General features: G+C 54.7%; 2 protein-coding genes and 1 long non-coding RNA gene across 7 annotated transcripts; 2 read left to right on the top strand and 1 right to left on the bottom strand.

Moving 5' to 3' along the window:
* The first annotated feature begins 481 nt into the window (after positions 1-481).
* On the top strand, positions 482-5854 carry LOC149911883 (coiled-coil domain-containing protein 81-like). Of its 2 annotated transcripts, XM_090133105.1 has the most exons (6): positions 482-1282; positions 3031-3254; positions 3396-3900; positions 3984-4449; positions 4963-5024; positions 5579-5854. In XM_090133105.1, the coding sequence occupies exons 4-6, from the start codon at positions 4371-4373 to the stop codon at positions 5852-5854; spliced, it is 417 nt and encodes a 138-aa protein (XP_089989231.1). In that variant the 5' UTR covers positions 482-1282; positions 3031-3254; positions 3396-3900; positions 3984-4370. The 2 variants fall into 2 exon arrangements, with proteins under 2 accessions (XP_089989231.1, XP_089989229.1); XM_090133103.1 differs by lacking the exons at positions 482-1282; positions 3031-3254; positions 3396-3900; positions 3984-4449 and having other exon boundaries at positions 4502-5024.
* Positions 5855-5934: 80 nt separating this feature from the next.
* Positions 5935-10068, top strand: LOC149911882 (uncharacterized). The gene is made up of 9 exons (XM_090133102.1): positions 5935-6240; positions 6575-6645; positions 6999-7078; positions 7201-7312; positions 7678-7801; positions 8375-8512; positions 8832-8974; positions 9179-9304; positions 9414-10068. The coding sequence occupies exons 1-9, from the start codon at positions 5935-5937 to the stop codon at positions 9532-9534; spliced, it is 1221 nt and encodes a 406-aa protein (XP_089989228.1). The 3' UTR covers positions 9535-10068.
* A 4123-nt stretch (positions 10069-14191) lies between these two features.
* On the bottom strand, positions 14192-20142 carry LOC149911881 (uncharacterized). Of its 4 annotated transcripts, XR_016462758.1 has the most exons (4): positions 19054-20142; positions 18557-18632; positions 16861-18210; positions 14192-16578 (listed from the first exon to the last, which is right to left on the bottom strand). It is a non-coding gene; the product is annotated as an uncharacterized LOC149911881 (long non-coding RNA). The 4 variants fall into 4 exon arrangements; XR_016462755.1 differs by having other exon boundaries at positions 14192-18210; XR_016462756.1 differs by having other exon boundaries at positions 14192-16976.
* Positions 20143-20346: the final 204 nt, after the last annotated feature.

The following is a 20346-nucleotide window of genomic DNA, read 5'->3' as shown; positions in this document are numbered from 1 at the left end:
AGGGAACAGAAGAGACAGAAGGATATGAGACATCTTTGAACGCAGCGTATACAGCGGACTACTGAGAAATTCAAACCCAAACGTCTAGACTAAGTGGAAAAACTTGAAGGAAAAGAAAATAAAAACAACACACAAAAACACAACTTGGAACGAAGTCAAAAAACCAGGATGAAATGAAACAAACTCCATCTCCCCTCATGGAGATGTTCTGATGCAGTTTGGCAGACCAGCTATATGCTCACTTCCTGCTCCCAGGCCAGCTGTGAAGATTGCTCTCTGAATTATGGACTCACAGAATCGTTAAGGTAGGAAAAGGCCATGAATATCATCTGGTTCAACCGTAGACCTCTGGAAGGTTTCCTCCCAGACCACCACCCCCTTCCTTCAGGGGACAGGTGCCATGGTTTATTTTAGTGGGCAGCACCTCCTCAACTTAAGTTCCCTTGCCTTCAGTTCTCTTGCCCCTCTGCAAACACAGCAGCATGCCCCTAAAAATAAACAAACAAATAAATAAATAATCCTGTGGTTTTGACACCTGTCCTCAAATTCCATGTCTGCTTTGACAGAATTACATGTTTTTAGAGGAGTACTTGGCCTGTGATTTTCAGTTAGTTCTGTCAAGCAGTGCACAGACCTTGGTCTCTGTAAAATGGGGCTCTCAGATAGGGTGAGCAAAGCTCACATGAGGGGAAATCACTAAGGGCAGGCTTGTCAGCAGGTTTGAATCTATCCCCTGAACAAAAAGAAGTGAAAAAACAAATTTGGCATCTTGGAGCCCAAACTGGCAGGCCTGATCTGAAATGACATTGCAGTTTTCATTAGCTAGTAGGAGCTGATTTCTTTCCTCCTTATCCAACACGACCTTGAAACATACCTTAAGCTTAAGTAGGTTGTTGTAGTCTTCAGGGGCCTATACTGGCTTTCCACTAATGGAAACTAAGTTTTGAACTCCAGGGGATGAAATGAGGTGAACAAAATTGTCTATCTATCTAGTCACAGCTGTAAGATTTAAGGCATATGAAATAAAAAATGGGGCAAAAGGGACACCAAGAACGAGTTTGAACTTTAAGGTAGTAGAATATGTATAGGGCTGGAGCTGAAGAAGTAGCTTAAATAAGAGTCTTGTTTCTTGTTTTTGGCTTTTGTGGTTCAGCAGGGTGCAAGGATGACAAATATTTAATAGCAGACCACTTCTGCCACAAAGCATGGCCATGGCTACAGAGGCTGGATGATGTCAGAGGATACAGAACAGCAGTCGTGTGATTATCCAGTGCATCACGTGGTAAGTAGGGGAGCTAATATGACTCTGACACCAATTCTTAGTCTACAGGCTTTTGTAGGATGGTATTCCTTAGCAGTATCTTTCACCTGGGGGTAAAGGGAAGGAGACCAAACATCCTCGGACAACCACATGCAATTTCTCACCATCATCAAAAAAGTAACCTGCTGTCAGTCATCTGGCTTGCTCCCTTCTGAGGTTACAACCCTACAACAAAAGCAATTCAACAACAGACCACTCATAAACTCCCGGTCAACAAAAATAGTTCTTTTTTCTATTGCTGGAAGAGCTGCAGCAGTTTCAGTCTCCCGATGAGCTATACCACTGCAGCACTTCTTTGGGCTTGAGTTAGTGGTGCACCACTTTAACTTAGTAGGCTTAATAAAATACAGAAGGTACTTCACCTTTTTACTGAGAGGGAGGGCAGGAGAGGCAAAAATTGCTACTTTTTGCAAACTACCCTCAGTTTGCAGTATCCCAATGCTCTGTATGAAAGCCTAAAACCACAAAGAAAATGACTATATCTTTAAATATTAGCAATGCAATTTCCTTTCTTCTATTCTTGTGAATTCCAACTGCTTTCCTGATGTTTGCACTTACCAAGTAGACAACCCAGTGATTACTTTCTGTGATCAAACCTGGCAGCTGTGAACTCAAAAGGGCAGGCTGGAACGAAAGCAACACAGCAATGCTGGAGAAAAGAACAGCGTGGCTTCACGTGGTGATGGAGCTTTGTTTCCTATCTCCTCTGAAATTCTGCTCTTTCACATACCCTGCTGTTGTACAGCAAGAGGAAAAAAACAATCAGTGAAAGGGTTGAGTTTGTAGGAGACATGAGCTCCACTTGAAGAGCCATGAGACGTTGGCTGGTATGCTGGTTCAAGGGTATGCTGGTAACTCGTAAACTGAGAAGCCTCCAAGTAAACACTCAGTGTGTCAATAAAAGGCTTGGTGGAGGGCAGAGAAATGTGCTGCTCCTTAAGGCGTGGTGCCCCCATGAACGGATGCACACGGTGTCCATCTCTGCTCTGCATTTAACGCAGGGCCCATGTCCCAGCCCACGTCCCAGCCTCGGATCGCGTCCCGACCCATGCCTCGAAGGACTACATCGCAGTGCTCGCCCTATACGCGGGACCAGCTGCTGAGCCCAGATCCCCCAGCGGGGGCAAGGGGCTGCTCAGTAGGGCTGCCCTTTATGCTCTCACCCCCTCGGGCCCCTCCTGCGAGTCTAGGGGGCGCCGAGCTCGAAGGTCGCTCGATGAGGGCCGGGGGTCGCCGGTCCGGTCCGGTCCGGTCCGGGGCAACGGAGAAGGGCCGTCCGCACACCCCGGGAGCTCCCCGACAGCCCGAGCGGCCGCAAACAGGGTTAAGGCCGAGGCGATTTGCGCGTAATCCCCGGCACGGCCCGGGGAAAGGGGCGCGGTGCCGGGTAGGGGCGGTGAAGGGGGAGGGCAGCTCGGCTAGACCCCCGGGAGCCGGGGGAGGGAGCGGAGCCGGTGGGGAGGGAGGACGGGGCCCGGAGGGGGCCGGGGGGAGAAAAGGGAGGAGCGGCAGGGGGTGGAGGGAAGGAAGAGCGGCGTGGGGAAGCGCTACGCGCCCGAGCGGCGGAGGGAGGGAGGGAGAGGAGGAGGCGGCGGTGGAACGCGCTCGGCTCCCTGGGCCGAAGGTGCCCACCCCTCCCCTCTGTGCCTCCCCCGTTTTGACCCCCAGGGTCCACCTGTCTGCCCCCCCCCCACCCCCCCCGGTCCCAGCACCGGATGCCAGCACCGGGACAACCGCCTGTCCCGAAGTCCACACTGTCACTGTAACCATGGAATCTGGGGCCGTACCAACCCGTCTACCTCGAGAGCCCCATCAGCGTCCTACAGCTCCTGGAGCCTGGTGTCGCTGTCACCCTGGCTGTCCATGACTGTCCCAAGCTGTCCCCCCTGCCATGGTGGCACAACTGCAGCGCGGTGCCATCCTCATTGAAGAGGTGATGAGGAGGGGTACAGGGAGGGGGGCTGGGGACAGTTGGGGGACACGTGGGGTGTGACATGGGGTTGGTGGTGTCACCATCGTTGGGTATCACCTTCACTGGATGCCATTGGGTGTCATCGAGTGTCACTGTCTTCAGGTAACACCGTGACACAGGGTGACCTCGATGTGGAACAGCCGTGATGCAGTGTCCCCATCCCTGGCTGTCACTGTTGTTACCGTCATCCGGTGTCGCCATCACTCGTGTGTCACCATCCCTTGGATGACATTATTCCCTGTGCTGTGATCACCACACAGAGGTAGGCACTGGTGGCCCCGCGTTGTCACCGTGCTGTCTCTGAGCCTCTTGCTGTCCTTTGTCACCCCTCCAGGCCTGCCTACAGCCGGACTCAGTGACACTGGAGCCCTCTGGTGCCCATCATTGCCTGCCACGAGGACGGGGACACACACGGTGGTGAACTCTGTGCCACCACCAGAGGAGACCACATGTGACATCAGCGTGGCACAGCCGTGATGCAGTGTCATCATCGTTGTGCGTCGCCAGCAGCTCACCAGCTTCAGCCTGTATGACACGTGGCAAGTTCTCGTGCCATTTGCCGAGTAAACCACGGTGACTGTCAATAATGATATTTCAACCTCGTGAGGTGTGTGTGTGCCTGTGAACGCACAGGTTTTTGTTTATTAAGCAGACGTGAAACAACTTCTCTTACTAAGCCATTAAAGTTAGGCTTGCGTTCTTTCATAACAGAATTCAGTAAGTTAACTGGAACTCCTCCTGGAAGAGGAGATCTCCTCTCCATGCCAGTGACCCAACAGAGCTCCAGGTGACCCGGGCTGATGTCACAGTGCGATGCGCTGCATCACAAGGAGATCTTCCACAGGGCAGCATCAGTGCCAGCACTTCCCTGCAAGGCCTGGGCGCTGCTGCAGCACTGCTCAGGGGCTCTGTCCTTCTGCGGTCAGGAGTCGGCTCAGGGGCAGCAAGGCTGCACTGGGTGACCTTTGTTGACACGTGGAGGAGCAGGGGCACTTTGCGGAGAATTGTTGGTTGGTTGAGGAGCCTTGTTTGTGGAGGGCATCCTTAGTTCTGAGCTGAGGGCTGTCGGCCAGCGACATGGAAGGCTGTTGGACTGTGAGCCTCAGCTCGGAGCTGGTCTACACGTTCCCAACGCTGCTGGAACTCTCTACCAAAGGTAAGGCTTTCCGGACTCCCTTCCCAAGGCATCGCACGGGGCTGTTAGCTGTCCAAAGCCTCAGCTCCTGCTCTCTGTGCTTGGCTGGGCATGGCTGGGGGCTGCTGCAAGAGCCCTGCCCAAGGGTCCAGCTCTTCTGGGGACCACGTGGCAGCCAGGTCCCAATAGTAGAGCTGCCCAGAGCCCCCAGGTTCCTTTAGGCATGCTCAGTCCCCTGTGATAGGGCAGTCCAAGACCAGGTTTCCCTGGGAGAACACACCTACAGGTGTTTCCGTAGGTTCCTGCTCTGGGAGGAAAGGCATCCTGTGTCCCACAGGCTTCCTATGTCCCCGTTTCCCCTCGGGGCCCTGAATAAGGCTGAAATCAGAGCAAAGCCCAGCTCCGCTAGCCATGGCGGTGCTTTTCTGGGGTGTGTGCGTGTGCCTGTATCGATCACTGTCTGTGTGAGGAGCTTGCCAAGCAGTTGTGAAGAGGCTGTCCTGGAGCATGACATGTCTTTTCTTTCCTTTGCAGAGATTGTGGCGGTCTGGGATGCCGTGTCTGATTACATCCTGGAACAGATGAAGCTGGACAAGGTGGGCTGGTATGCTGGTGGCCCTTGCCCTGGAGAGAGGTTCAGTCCCGCCAAGAGTGTGGGCCTCACAGAGCAGTCCCTCCCTGAGCACCACACTGAGCAGCACTCTGAGCCCAAGCCGGGTGCCCAGAGCAGCCTGTTGGCCAACTGGGAGGGAAACCCAAGGCCAGAGCTGCCCTGAGCAAACGTTTGGCACACGCAGGGGCTTTGCTCTGCCCTGTGATCAGAACGGGGAGAGCCAAGGGAGAAATGGGTGGGGGATTTTTTCTGGCCCTATGCCAAGGATGTCCTTGGGAATAAGTCCCAGGCTTAAGCCCTGTGCTGTAAATGCCCGGGCTCTTCTCTAGCCAAAGGATGTTGGGAAATACTATGCGAAGGTGACTGTCTTGCAGGGATCACAGATTTTTCCAAAGCTTTCCGGAGAGCCCCATCTCACCCTGCTGTCCATCAGGAGTGGGGAGGGCGGAGAGCAGTGACCCCATGCTCTTGATGTTTGTGGCTTTTGCCGCCCCTAAAGTACACACTCGTCAGCCTTTCTGTCTTTTCCCCGTGCAGGGAGTCCTGGTTCCGGGGCTCGGGGTCTTTGCTGGGGTCCGAGAGCAATTCCACAGCAAAGAAGAGGCAGTTTCGGTGCTAAGGCCTGTCTTCCAGCTGGACATCGGGGTGCTGTGGCTGCAGGACCTCCAGTCTCCCAACGACATCATCCCTGGTGAGAAGGCAGCAGCCACCTTCCCCTTCCTGTCCCACGTCTGGCTGGGTGTGTTATCCCTGCTCTCTGGAAATGGCCGGGAGCAGCAGAGAATTGTCTGCAAAGCTCGGGGTACAGCGTGAGTTCGTCCCGAAGGAACCACAGCTCAAGAGCTGTTTCTCCGAAAGACCTTTTCTATGGGATTTGGTCACGATCATGTTGCATGGGAATGTGGCTTGCTGTGGCAGTGAGGCTGTGCCTTCTCCTTGCAGACGATGTCAAGATTGAGTCGCTCAACTACCGGCAGCTCTCGCGAGCCTCCGGCGTCCCGCTGAACGTGGTGCTGCGCTGCGTGCGAGAGAGTGTGCTCTTATACTGTCACCTCCTGAGGAACAGGGAGCCCGTCTCATTTGTCTTTAAGAACATTGGCGTTATGACGTGCCAAGACGACTTCCTCCTCATGAGGTTCTTCTGCAGCTGCATTGCAACGCTGGAAAGCAATGCCACCGTCCTTTCTCTGTTCCGCACTGTAAGTTGAGGAGGTTTTGAGGGTGCGCCATCAGATCACTGCTGGCCAGCCTGGATGTGGCAGGCCAGTCCAATGCTTGTCCCCACGGCTTTCTCCACTGGCAAAGAGATTTCCTGGATCTCTGCCCCTGCAGAAAGCCTGGCAGTGCTCTTGCACAGCCTCTCTATTTGGCCATCCTGCTCCTTCAGAGCAGAACAAAGCTCTGATGTTCACGGAAGAGGCTTTGGTGGAGAGCAGCTTTCTCTTGGCATGGGAGCCAGGCTTGCTTCCTGTCAAGAAGAGCCATGAAAAAATGGCCTTGGCAAGCCTCCAGCAGGTCTGTGTCCCTTTGCAGAGATTTTGGACAGAAGATTCTGCTGACTTCGGGCCAGAGACCACCGCCCATGGGATCCGGGTGTTCCCGAGGTGAGCGCATTTCCTCTGCAGCACTTAGCTGGCCAGGAGACAGGCTTATTTCCCACCTCCTCCTCTGAGACGTGCCCTGCTGGGTCTCCGTGCTCGGCATCCAGTCGGGTAGAAATCCTGGAAAGTCTGGCTCCTGGGAATCATGGTTGTGTTACTGGTGCCCAAGCTGTCCCGATTCTCATCAGAGAGAATGGACTGCACGTGCAGAGGAATTTGGGCTACGTGTGCTGGTTTGGCGTGGCCAGGAAGGAAAAGGATGCCACGCTTTGCATAGCACATAGACAAATACTGCCAACCAACTGTGTGGGGTAGGAAGTCATCCTTCTTCAAGGGTTGTCACTCTTTGTTTCCAGGTTTCAGCTCACTGTGGAAAAGAGCAGAGCAGAGGTTGCCGCGGAAAAGAAAGCTGCAGTAGAGCGGAAGATGAGTAGAGGTGAGGGAACGGGTCCCAGCTGTAGGGAGGTGGGCCCTGTCCCGTGCCGGGTGACCGGATCCAGGTTCACGTGCTGTGTCCGTGGGGCTGCTCTGAAGAACTTCTTTCTGTCTTGGTTCCAGGGGGCTCTGCCGGCAGGCTGCTGCAGAGGCGGAAGACACTTCCCCCCTCCATGCTGCTGCAGCGCAAGCCAAGCTCAAGGCAGCAAGACGTGGTGAAGGAGCCTTCTGCCAGGTGAGAGCCTTGGGTGAAAAGAAGAAGGAGATGCGTGTGCTCGTGTAGGAGTAGCCTCCCCTTTGGAGCTGCCAGCTCTCAGCACCCAGAAAGGCTCCTGACACACGTGTCCCAGTGGGAGCCGTTCTCTCCAGGGATGGCAAGCACGCGGCACAATTGCTCAAGGCAGACACACCAGCTTCATGTTCCACCCTGGCCCCCGATCCCTGGGGGAGCTGAATGCTGATCCCCATTGATGGCAGAAGCTCTTCTCCCTTCAGGGGTCTCTCCGCACTGCACCGGAGCCCATCTTTACGGCTGTGGGAGCACGGGGGGAGACCGAGGTGCCCTGGGCTCCTGCAGACTCCTCTTGTGTCTGTTTGCAGCGCGCTCCCGCCATGTGCAGGCAGCTCCCGCGGGACGAAGACAGCGGGACAGAAGGAAGCATCTACTCCTGCCCAGACCAGCACTGCACTCCCTGCCACAGAGGAGTCTAAGAGGGTGCTGCAGGTACCGGCCCTGCCTTGCTACGGGGACTGTGCTGCTTGAGACTGCACAAATGACAGAATGGTAGAATCATAGAGAAGTTTGGGTTGGAAGGGGCCACTCAGACCACCTAGTTCCAATCCCCTGCTGTAGGCAGGGACACCTGTCTCTAGACCAGGTTGCTCTAAGCCTGACCCAGCCTGGCCTTGAGTGCTTCCACAGGGAGGGAAGCAAAAGCCTCTGTGTGTGCAGTGACCTGGAGCACAGCCCTTGGGGTGCCATCATTTCACATTTCTACCTGCTCCTTCAGCTCCTCTTCAGTAGATGGAGGGTGCTGCACACCTTCCCTATCTTTTCTCGCCTCCTGGCCTGCCACCTGCCACAGCACTCTGATTTTGAGCAGGGGCCATGAGAGTGGAATACGACCTCTGAGCCACGTTTGCTACAAGTTGCGGATCCCGTCCTGCCTTTAGGGCCCCTGGTCCTTCAGGGACAAAACAGTGCTGACCGGCTGCCAGAGGCGAGGAGCAGGAGCGTGGAGCTGAAGGAAAGTCCCAGGGGCTGAGGCTGATCCTGTATGCTGCTGTGTCTCTGCAGGAGCTCCGGGAAGTGTCTGCATTGTGGAAAGAAGTAGACCGCACGTGGCCCATGCACCAGCAGCAAGTAGAGCAAGCACGGGCAGAAAGGGCGGCGTGGGAAGGCTGGAGCGTAGGGGCGGACCAGCGTCCACCCCAGGTACTGTCAGGGATCGAGCCTGCTGGCAACAGCCGCCATCCTCAGAGCCAGGCTGCGAGCTCAGCAGGACTGAGGGGGTGGGGAGTGGGACAGGCGCTGTGCAGCATGGCAGGGGCTGGCCTGCTCCTCCTGGGGAGGAGAGCTTGGCACCTCGCAGGGAGAGCCCTGCAGGGAGAAGGGAAGGGCGGCGGGCAGCCGTGGGCTGGCAGGGCCAAGTCTCCTGCTTGCCGGGGCCTGCTGCAGGGCCCTTGACAGAGGGCTTCTGAGAAACAGCCCCGTGCTCCCAGCCACTTTGCTGACAGCGTCTCCTCTTTGGCAGCTGATGGCCAGGCAGAGCATGCGTGCTCCGCATCCTCCAGCCCAGCCCAGGGGACAGCAAGTGGAGAGGAGGTGGAGGAAGGATGTGGATCCTCTGCCGGGAAGTAAAATGGGAACAGCGACCAAGCTGGCACTGCATGCTGAGTAAGTGTGTGCGGGCTCTGCTGGCTGCCTGAGGCACTCGGGCAGCTGTGACCCTGCAGCTCGGGGACAGGCCCAGCCCGGCCAAAAACTCTGGCGGGGTGCAAGGGTGGGGACACGTGGCAGCACGGGGATGCTGGGCTGGGTGAGGGGAGAGGCAGGGGGGCTCAGCAGAGCCCAAGGGATGACTTTCTCCTCCTGCTGCAGCCTCCTTTCCCCACGAGTGGCTCAGGTGCTCCAAAGGTTGGAGCCGCACCTCCATCAGCAAGAGGCTTTTGCCAGCACAGCGGAAAGAAACCGGCAGAAGCTGGAGCTGAAGCGGCAGCTCCCCTGGTGAGCTCCACAGGCAGCAGATCCTGAGAGCCGGGCTGGAGCCCAGCCTGCACTACTTGCCTGCGCTCAGCCCGTAACGCTCCGTGCGCTGTTCTTTTCACCTCTGCAGTGCTCGATGCTCGCGTCGCTCCAGAGGGGAAGGTGCAGCCAACGGTGGTGACCGCGGTGGAGCTCTCGGCAAGGGGGCTGGGAAGCTGTCCAGATTTCCACCTGTGAATGGAAGATCATAGAATCAAAGACTCATTGAATGGCCTAGGTTGAAAAGGGCATTGAAGGTCGTCTAGTTTCAACCCACCTGCTATGTGCGGGGTCGCCGACCACCAGACCGGGCTGCCCAGAGCCATATCCAGCCTGGCCTAGAACGCCTCCAGGGATGGGGCATCCCCCACCTCTCGGCAAGCTGTTCCAGCACGTCACCACCCTCCGCGGGAAGAACTGCTAACATCTAACCAAATTCTGCCCCCCCTTCCACAGTTTAAAACCATTCCCCCTTGTCCTGTCACTATCCAGCCTCGTCAACGGCCGTTCCCCCTCCACTTTATATCCTCCCTTCAAGAATTGGCCACAATGAGGTCTCCCCGGAGCCTTCTCCTCACCAAACTAAGCAAGCCCAGTTCCCTCCACCTTTCTCAATAGGAGAGGTGCTCCAGCCCTCTGATCATCTTAGTGGCCCTCCTCTGGATTCGATCCAAAGCTCTGCGTCTTTCTTGTACTGGGGCCCCAGCCCTGGACGCAGTACTCCCAATAAAAATAAATTGGCCTTATTTCCAGTCGGTCTGCTGGTGTCGTGTCTGTTGCCATCAACTAATGTGATGGAGCCGTGCTTTGAGAGAGGAGTTTGGGTGGCAACAAGAGCTGCTCCCAAGGCCCGGTAGGCCCATGCTCTCCAAGAGCGGATTCCCAGGACGGCAGCCATCTCTGCTGGCCGTGCACACTTCCTGTGCAGAAGAATTGATGTGTCCCCTCGTATCCCCATAGCTCCCTCCCAGCAACAGAAATTCCGTGGGAGAACCGCAGGGGAGCTCTGTGGGGACGAGGAGCAGGCAGGGGCACAGGGAACATGAGGGCTTCTGAAAGGCCTCTCCTTTCCCCAGAGGGCTTGTGAGCACTCCTGCCTGCAGCTGGGAACTGTATTGCCAGGAGCTCTGCAAAGGTGGATTTGCTTGTAACTGTAGGCAGGGAGTTTCAAACCAACACTGCCGTCCACAAGGGGAACATTTACATTCTCTGTCTGACAGCACTGAGACAAAGATTTGAGCTGGCAGTCTGAAGGCCACATTAAGCTTGACTGGAACAGCTGTACAGTGAGAAACCATTTGCCTTTTCACGGGGAACACAGCTGGAAGGGAAATCCAGAACAGGGGAAAGGAAGGCAGATGGTTGCCAGGCAGAGCTCTGAGCGCAAGGAGATCTTGGAGTGGATGCTCCTGGAAGAGATGCTCAGACACATGCGAGATGAGGACGCGATCCAAGACAGCCAGCACAGCTTCACCAAGGGCAGATCGTGCCTGAGCCATCTGGTGGCCTTCTACATTGGGAGTGCCGGCACTGGTGGTCCAAGGAGGGGCAACTGATGTCATGCACCTGGGCTTGTGTGATGCCTTTGACATGGTCCCGCCCCATATCCTTATCTCTAATTGGAGAGAGATGGATTTGAGGAGCAGCCTCTCGAGTGGATAGAGAATTGGCTGGATGGTGGAAGCCCGAGGGTTGTTGTCAGTGGCTCCACATCCCGGCGGAGGCCGGTCACCAGCGCTGTCCCCCAGGGGTCCATCTGGGGGCACACTAACACTACTCGATAGCCTAATGGGGTGTGACTGATCAGCCCCGCCCCGCTGCCGGTACTGCTGGCTCTGCCCTCGCCCCGTTGCCGGCTCGTTAACGGGAGCCCCCGCACTTACCGCTCACCGACAGCGATCGCAACCCTCCTTGCGGTGTAGTCCCGCGTACGGGCGGCTTACGGTTTCTCCTCGCTGAAACAGCCCGCCTGATCCTCACAGCCCGACTCCTCCTCTCCGTCTGTGGTGGGCAGCGACGCGAGGCTGCCCTCCCAGAGGCTTCTTCTCGGCGGGGGCGCGGATGCAGAGCCGTTGCCCTGGCGACGTCCCCGCCGCGTCAGCCGCTCTCGCCAGAGCTGCCCGGCCGCTCTGTTGTCTCGGGGATCCTGGGTGAGGGGACCGAGCGAAAACCCCCGTACCTCGCGGTCGGTCGCTGCGGTTCTGGCTGGAACAGCTCCGAAGCAGCAAACGCCGGGGATCGAGGCTTCTTGCGAGGCACAGTCATCGAGGCAGAAGGGAGAAGCGTTCATTTGTGTCCCCGTGCGAAGTTCCGGAGGAGAAACGAGGCTGTTCTCCCCCTGAAGCTGAAACGGAAAGTTTCGGAACTATCGCTCATGGGTTCCTTTTGCTAAACTCACACGTTGGTTCTTAAACCGATGTGCTAATCCCTGCTGCCGAACAGAGCACCCCACATCAATCCCTCCTCTTCCTTTGAGGATTATGGTGTTTGTATGGTTGGAAATATCCAGATAATTGCATAGAGAGACGCTTGGAAGGAGGATCGAGGGGAGTATCTTGATGCCTGCCTGTTGCATCCCATCCTTGGAGCTCTGCCCTCCCCCGAGTCGCTCTCCCACCTCCCCAGGAGATCCCTGAGGGCTCTCCGTCCCCCCACTCTCCCGGTCTTCTTCACCCCCCACTGCCCTTCGAGCCCCACTCAGGCTTCAGGCCCCGTGCCCCCCGTCCCCCACCCAGGGTATTTCACTGCCTTCCCCCCACCTCCACCACGGGTCGCCTACAACCCCTGGAGTCCCTCAGTCTGACCCCTGGGGTTCCACTCCCCCTTGTCCCCACCTCCAATTCCCCCACTCTCATCGATGGAGTCCTCGTCCACCCCTCCCCAGTTGTTCCTCCACCAGTGTCTGCCCCTGTTCCCCATTCTGACCCCCAGGGTCCCATGCCTGGCCCCCTCCCATCCCGTTCCTTCCTCGGTCCCCCACTCTGATCCCTTGTGTCCCCTTTCCCGCCCCCCCCGTACGTCTTCCCATTTTGTCCCGCAGATTCACCCCCCCCCCCAGTCCCCTCTACCTGACCTCAAGAATTCCCTGTCCCCCCAAATACCCCCACTCTAATTCCCCTATTCTGAACCATAGTCTCCTACCATCCCCCAGTCCCCTCAGTTTGCCCCCCTCCTTCCTGACCCCATTTTCTGATCCATAGAGTCCCCTGTACCCCCCATGCCTTCCTTCCTGACCTCTAGAGTCCATTCCCCCATTTTGACCCCCAATATTCCCTAACAGGACCCCCCTTATGTCCCATAGTAGCCCCCCACAACCACCAGCTCTTCCCTCCCTCCTTCCCCCTGGCCCCCTTTCCACTCATGGAAGCTTCATTCTCCTCCCCCCAGTCATCCCCCCACAACCCCCACTCTCTGCCCTAGACCCCCTTTACAGAATCACAGAATCACAGAATCACAGAATGGCCAGGGTTGGAAGGGACTTCAAGGATCACAAATCTCCAACCCCCCTGCCACATGCAGGGCCACCAATCTCCCTGTTTAATGCTAGGCCAGGCTGCCCAGGGCCCCATCCAATCTGGCCTTGAACACCTCCAGGGATGGACAGGGCATCCACAACCTCTCTGGGCAGCTGTTCCAGCACCTGTAAAGAATTTCCCCAACGTCCAACCTAAATCTCCCCTCCCTCAACTTCAAACTATTTCCCCTCGTCCTGCAGTCATCAACCCTTTCAAAGAGTTGATTCCCCTCCTGTTTGTAGGCTCCTTTTCGGTACTGAAATGCTGCAATGAGGTCACTCCTCAGCCTTCTTTTCTCCAGGATGAACAAGCCCAACTCCCTCAGCCTGTTTTCATAGGGGAGGTGCTCCAGTCCCCTGATCATCTTCGTGGCCCTCCTCTGGACCCTCTCCAACAGCTCCCTGTCTTTCTTGTACTGGGGGCTCCAGACCTGGACACAGTATTCCAGATGGGGCCTCACAAGAGGGGAACAACCAAGAACAATCACCTCCCTGTCCCTGCTGGCCACCCCTCTTCTGATGGAGCCCAGGATACCATTTGCCTTCCGAGCCACAAGGGCACACTGCTGGCTCATGTTAATTCATCCATCAAGACCCCCAGGTCCTTCTCCACAGGGCTGCTCTCAAGGACCGCTCCTTCCAGTCTGTAGGGATGCCTGGGATTCCTCCGGCCCAAGTGCAAAACTCTGCACTTTGCCGTGTTGAACCTCATCAGGTTCACCCGGGCCCACCTTTCTAGCCTCTCGAGGTCCCTCTGAATGGCATCCCTTCCTTCAACCGTGTCGACTGGCACCACTCAGCTTGGTGTCGTCAGCAAACTTGCTGAGGGTGCACTCGATTCCGTCATCGATGTCATTGATAAAGATGTTAAAGAGCACCGGTCCCAAGACAGACCCCTGGGGGAAGCCACTCATTACCAGCCTCACCTGGACATGGAGGCATTGATGACCACCTTCTGTCTGTGGCCTTTCAACCACTTTCTTATCCATCGAGTGGTCCACCCATCAAATCCACATCCCTCCAGTTTGGAGAGAAGGATGTGGTGGGGGACCATGTCAAAGGCCTTGCTCAAGTCCAGGTAAATGACATCGGTCGCCTTTCCCTTGTCCACCGATGCCGTCACTCCATCATAAAAGGCCACCAGATTGGTCAAGCATGACCTTCCTCTGGTGAAGCCGTGCTGGCTGTCACGGATCACACGCCCTTTCCTCATGTGATCAAGCATGTCATCCAGGATGATCTGTTCCATGATCTTCCCAGGCACAGAGGTGAGAATTCACTGGCCTGTAGTTCCCAGAGTCCTCCTATTTTTTTTTTTAATATTTTATTTTTTTAAATTATTTCTTTTACACTCTATAGAAGCTCCCCACAACTCCCCAGTTTTTCCCTTCCATCCCTCCCTCCATCACCAGAACCCCTTTCCACCCCACAGCAGTCCCACTCACTCACACCTTCCCCCCCTAGATTCCACACAACCCCCCTTTCCAGTCCAAAAAAGTCCCACTGACCCCTTTCTCACCCCACCCACACCCTCCTTTATCCCCTCTTATCCCCCCTTGGAATCATGCAGAAGGATCTGCATGAGACATCCTAGAGAGGTTTGGGGGCTCCAGGGGGCTCTTCTGGACTCAACCAGAAGAGTCTGGAGATATCCCAGAGGGACCTGGTGTAGGGATCCTGCTTTGGCAGGGGGGTTGGACTCGATGATCTCTGGAGGTCCCTTCCAACCCCTACGATTCTGTGATTCTGTGACCTTGGGATGTCCAGGGAGTCCCCGGGTTGGTCCTGTGGCACCATGGAAGGATCTAGAAGTTCCCACTGTGGGCCCAAGAGCTCTGAGGAGTCCCTGGGCTGATCTGGAAATGGCCCAGCAGGGTCTGGTAGGGTCCAGGGAGTTCTCATGTGGGTCTGAGTGGTCCTGGAGTCATCCAGAAGGGTCTGGGGATGTCCCAGAGGAGTCCTGGGGTGTCCAGTGGGTGCTCATGCGAATCTGGGGGGTCTGGCCATCCGTCTCATCATCTGCTGTAACATGACCACAGCACTTTCATCAGTGGTTTGGACTCACAGCGACAAGACGCACTTTGTCAACTGTGTCACCAAGGAATCATAAGAATTGGAATCGTTGGAACTGGTTAATATGGACTGCTGTTTATACTTCTAAAGAACCCATCCTTGTTCAGTGTATTAATTTTAGTTTAGCTAATTTTAGGATTGTTTTTGAACCATGCTTCTTTTTCTCTTAATAGCAAAGGGGGAGATGTGGGATAAAGAAAGTCATTATCTTGCTAATGAGTAAAGAAACTTAGCAGTAACTTGAGCCAGACATAAACACACACAAGGCTCCTGCTTCCTACATGTAAGTTGCTGTTGCACGGGTATAAAAGGTTGTAAGCATCTTCAGTAAAGGTCCTTCATCCTTCCTTCTGCACCAGCAAGGGAGTCTGAGCCTCTCTCTCCGCACCAGCAAGGGAGCTCGGAGTCCTCTTGCCAACAAAGAGGAGAGAAGAGGAGAGAAGGAGAGGAGAGAAAAGATTGAGCAGAACAAAGGAAAAAGGGAAGAGAGGAGCTTGTAAGGGGGAGAAGAGTGATGAACAAGAGGGGAGAAGAAAGAGGGCAGAACAGAAGAGAGGATACAGGTAAGAAGAGCAGATCTAAAAAGATCCTTTTTCAGAGCAGGACACCATCACTCTGATCAGAGTGCTGTCGTCTGTTCCCAGGCCCTAGAAAGGAAAGCAGCCCCGTGCAGCTAACACAGAACGTGCTGGAGAATCACCCACAGACACAAAGGTGTCAGTGCCCAGTCTTGTGCAGGAGCTGCTCGTAATTACAGCAATTTTGCATTAATGGAGCGATCCATTAGCAGCAGCTTGCTCCTGAGTATGACTACTACCCTGATGTGCAGAAAAGCCTGATGTTTCCTAGAAAAGCCAGTTTCCTGACTGGCTGCAGCTTCCATCTCACGATTGCCATGATGCTGCTGACTCGAGCATGAAAATGCAAGAAGGAAGCAAGCAATCTTACTCCATGTTTACCTTCATGGAATCACACAGTATTTCAGCAAAGCACGCAGGCTTTTTTCGCATGCATTTTACTCTAAGGAGAGACAAGAACAAGAGAATTACGGTCAGTAAAAGCAGGAGGTTTTCCACAAAGCTGCAGCACTTTCTTGGTGCAGGTGTTTCTTCTGTCAAGATGCACCTCCAGGTTAACAAACAGCAGCTGCAGTGCAGGCATCCAGTCAGTGATGTGCTGTGAGCTGACGTCTCTGTGCCTGGTGCACAGCAGTATTTGCACGAAGGCTTTCATGCCTCCTGGGAGCAAACCTCTGCTGCCAAAGCACCCTATGACCAAGCACACTGTACCATAAAGCACAAGATAGCTTTCTCACCTGACTGGGTCTGTAAAGCATAGAATCATACAATGGTTTGGGTTGGAGGGGACCCCTAAGATCATCTAATTCCAACCCCCTGTAATAGGCAGGGACACCTCCCTCTACACCAGGGTGCTCCAAGTCCCACCTAGCCTGGCTTTGTGCCCATAAACAAAGACAAACCATGTCTGCCATGTTAACAGCCACTCGAGGAAAGACACAGCACCTCTCATCATTACATCACTTTGTAGACAACGTTTTAAAGCAGAGCACTCACGCACAGCCAGCAACGCATGTTCCAGGTCTCCTGACACCTCAGATTTAATGCTGTCTGTTATGTCCTTGTCAGCAATGCCTCACTACCATCAAAAACTAAGGGGAAGAGTCCATGGCAGAAAGTCAGAGAGTTAACACGGAGTTTACTAGATCAATCTATGCCTGTGACAGGGGGCAGTAGGCCCCTGCCCCCCACACCCCCCGGCCCCACAAAATGGGAAGGAAGGAAGGGAGATTAAAAAAAACAGCGGCAAGGAGGAAAACTTATTTTACTATGATATCGGAATGCAAGATAACACAATATAACACAATCTAATTGAAATTGAGACTAATAAATCAAATAAGATAGGAGAGAGAGTTCCTGAGACCGAGTCAAACCTGGAAAGCTTGGAACGGCTGGGAAAGCACCTCCAGCACCCACTGCCAGGCAGTAAGAGCCCGCCCCACCCGGAAGGGTCAGATCCATGACTTCTGTAATGTATAGGGACAGGTACCTGGAATTGGAGCATTAACACTTTAATTCCAGCACACTACATGATGTTTCGATGCAGAATACTGAAAACCAAAAAACATAAAACCATGACAGATTCAAAAGAACGCTTTGCAACAACAAGCTCCTTATATACTGCACAAACGTTCTATCATTCCTGCAGCACTCTCAGCTAAATCCAGACCGTCCCTCAGAAATATTTCATTTTCATTGCTAGCAGTCTTCTAATTGGCCTACCACAGCTATTACCATTTTCAAGACCTGCTACTTTGTGCTGCCAATCAAATTTCTTAGCTCCTCTCCCCCCTGCCCCAGTGGCAGTCACACTTCACTCTGTCAGGGACACAAGGACCCTTTGAAACATGGAAGATGTGTCAGATGCCATCCTCAAGGGAGCAGCCAGATTCTAGCAAGAACACACACACAGCATCCGTTAGGAGCAGGGCCACCACCTGGGTGCTGCCCACATTTTCTAGCCATAATGTAGCTAAGTACAGAACCATGCCCACGGCTCTCAGCATCACTGCAGCACTCCAGCCATCATCATTAGCAGGACAAGGCCTGGCCTTTCACACTACTTATGAAGCTTGTAGTTCTCATTAATGTGACGAATCTCTTCATTGGTGCAAGAAGCCAGAATTTCAATCAGGCAACCTTCATCTTTCCTGCTCCCTAGGGAATTGCCATGGCAAGATTTAAGATACCAGCAACTGCTTGTGACGTGCAACCAGGTTTCTTTAAGAGTTAGTAATAAATAAGAAAACATACATAACAAAGCAATAAATCCTTGGACAGAACTTAAGCAATACAGAAGGAAGATTTCCAAACCCTCACAGCACTCCTTAGTTCGTGCACATCATACATGGTGGTGGGAGTCATCCCAATGATCACCCTCTCAAAATTCCCACTCAGCTCTGACTTCAAGTCATCAATCAAACCCTAGAAGGCCAAGAGGACAGAAGGAACTGAGCTGTTCACCACTTCTCTTCAGGCTCCAACCTTCCTTGCATCAACAACTGCTCTGAACTGAACAAGAACAAAACAACCCTGGTCAGGTAAAGTCTCTGCTGACCTTTCTCTTACGGAGATTAGGTCATTTCTCACTTTTCACCTAAGTGACACAACCACGTTCACACATCTCTGAAGACCACCTACCCTGCCAATAGTGCTCAGAACTTGCTGACACTGGGAAACGTTTAGTTTGGTCAAGACACCAATGATGGCATCTTCATCTGTGCCTGAAACCAACAAATGGAAGCCAGTCAGGCTGCTTGCACAAGAATCAGAAGAGCCCTCTGCTCTTGTGCCACCTCCAGTACCCTACACAGACGGTTCTCAACAGCCCCAGGACTACAGCTATGCGCACAAAGCTGCCAGGACCCACACCACCAGAGCAGTTGCATTTTGGGACATGAAGGGCAGTTCTGTTTCCACTTTTCAATGATTTTTAGGACAGTTGTGCAATGTGTTTAGGACAGTGGAGCATTGCAAGCAGCTATGCTTCCCTCTAACAGATCACCAGAGCAGCCATTCCCAGCACTGGGGAAAAAATAAAAGTTGACCTGTGGAGGGAGATCAACTTACCAAAGCCCTTCATGACCTTCCTGAGCGCCTGCGCTTCTTGCTCAGCGCTGAAAACTGAGGCCCGCTTGATTGTTGCCTAAGGTCACAAGGAAAGGATTTAGTAAAGGCAGACTTGCACACATAAGAGTTGAACTGAAAACAAACAAACAAAGAAACAAACAAACATAAAAGAGGTGAACACAGACAGTAAAACTCCACCCACACAAGTGATGTTGTATCAGGCTTCTGTCTCACGCAGCAGTCTGCTCTAGTGGGACTTCCCAGGCACATCAGAAAGAAGCCACAGGGGCACAACTACATGGAGAACATATCTCCACATTGCTGCCCATGGAGTACCTGGTTTCCAGTGAAATAAAAGCTGGGCCACCTGGCACCTGTGTTCAGGCCCACCAGGCCTTCTTCCTAGCAGTTCTCCATGTCAATCATAAAGCAGCGTGCTCCCATCATAGCCCTAGTCCTGACCTGTAGCAGTAAGGACCATTATTCTGCACCATTACCTTTGCTCTGCTCGGCACTGGTGAGGCTGCACCTGGAGAACAGTGTCCAGGTCTGGGCTCCCAGTACAAGAGACAGATGGACATGCTGGAAAGAGTCCAATGGAGGGCTACCAGGATGGTGAAAGGACTGGAACACCTCTTCTATGACAAGAGGCTGAGAGAGAGGGAGCTGCCCAGCCTGGAGAAGGGCAGCTCAGGGGGATCCCACCCACGGCCATCAATCCCTGCAGGGAGGGGCAGAGAGGACGGAGCCAGGCTGCATCCAGTGGAGCCCAGTGCCAGGACCAGAGGTTGCCACCAAACATCAGGAGCACTCCCGCACTGTAAGTGCTGCAGCACTGGCACAGGCACCCACAGAGGCCGGACACCCCTCACAGCGGGGGCAGTCAGCCGCGCCTGCCGCCGATCCACGCAGCCCGAGTACGCCCGGAACGGGCCGGGTCCGCCCAGCACCGACCGACTCGGTCGCTCCACGGCGGCGGCGGCGGCTCGGGTAGGACGGAAGGACGGCCCGGCCCCGGCGGGCACCGGCCCACACGGTCGCGCCGTGGCAGCGGCCGTACTGCGCACGGTCTGTCCGGCTCCGAGCGGCTCGGCCGCTCCGCAGCGGCGTGGAGAGCGAGCAGCTCTGAGCGAGCCTCCGCTGTCGCGTGGGAGAAGGCGAGGGAGAGCGAGCCGCGGCGAGAGCCGGCGCCCGCGGCGGAACCACCGGGCCAAGACGACTTCCTCCGCACGGGACTCTGAGCCGCGGAACGACTGGCAGCTTTGATCGAGCCTCTGCTGTCGCACCGTGCGGCGCCGTTACCTGCAGCACTCACGTTCCTCTGTTGCATGGAGTGCTGTGCTGGTCTGAGCAGAAGTAGGTGCTTTCTTCTGTCCCGCTTTCTTCGTCCTGCGGGAGCTGCCTGCTCATGCTGGGAGCGTGCTGCAAACAGACACGTGGAGTCTGCAGGACCCCGTGCACCTCGGTCTCCCCCTGTGCTCCCACAGATGTAATGACGGGCTCCGGTGCAGTGTGGAGAGACTCCTGAAGGGTGAAGAGAAGAATTTCTGCCATGAATAGGGATCAGCATTCGGCTCCCCATCACTCCGGGAGGCAAGCATGGGGAAAGACATTTGGCTAGCCTTCCACATCCAGGCTGGCCAGTGGTGATTTGATTGCACACCCTCAAAACCTCAACTTAGTGTGGGACAGTGCAATGACTCTGGTATTGCCCTCCAGTGCTGCAATGCAGCTTTAGAAGAACCTCGTGAGGAGAAAGTCATCTTGGCACGTCATAACGCCGAGAAGGG

Source organism: Phasianus colchicus, unplaced genomic scaffold (assembly GCF_987193195.1).
Source record: "Phasianus colchicus unplaced genomic scaffold, bPhaCol1.hap1.1 HAP1_SCAFFOLD_53, whole genome shotgun sequence".
Taxonomy (NCBI): domain Eukaryota; kingdom Metazoa; phylum Chordata; class Aves; order Galliformes; family Phasianidae; genus Phasianus; species Phasianus colchicus.
Note: the sequence above shows the minus strand (reverse complement) of the source record. Positions and strands in the feature narration are given on the sequence as shown.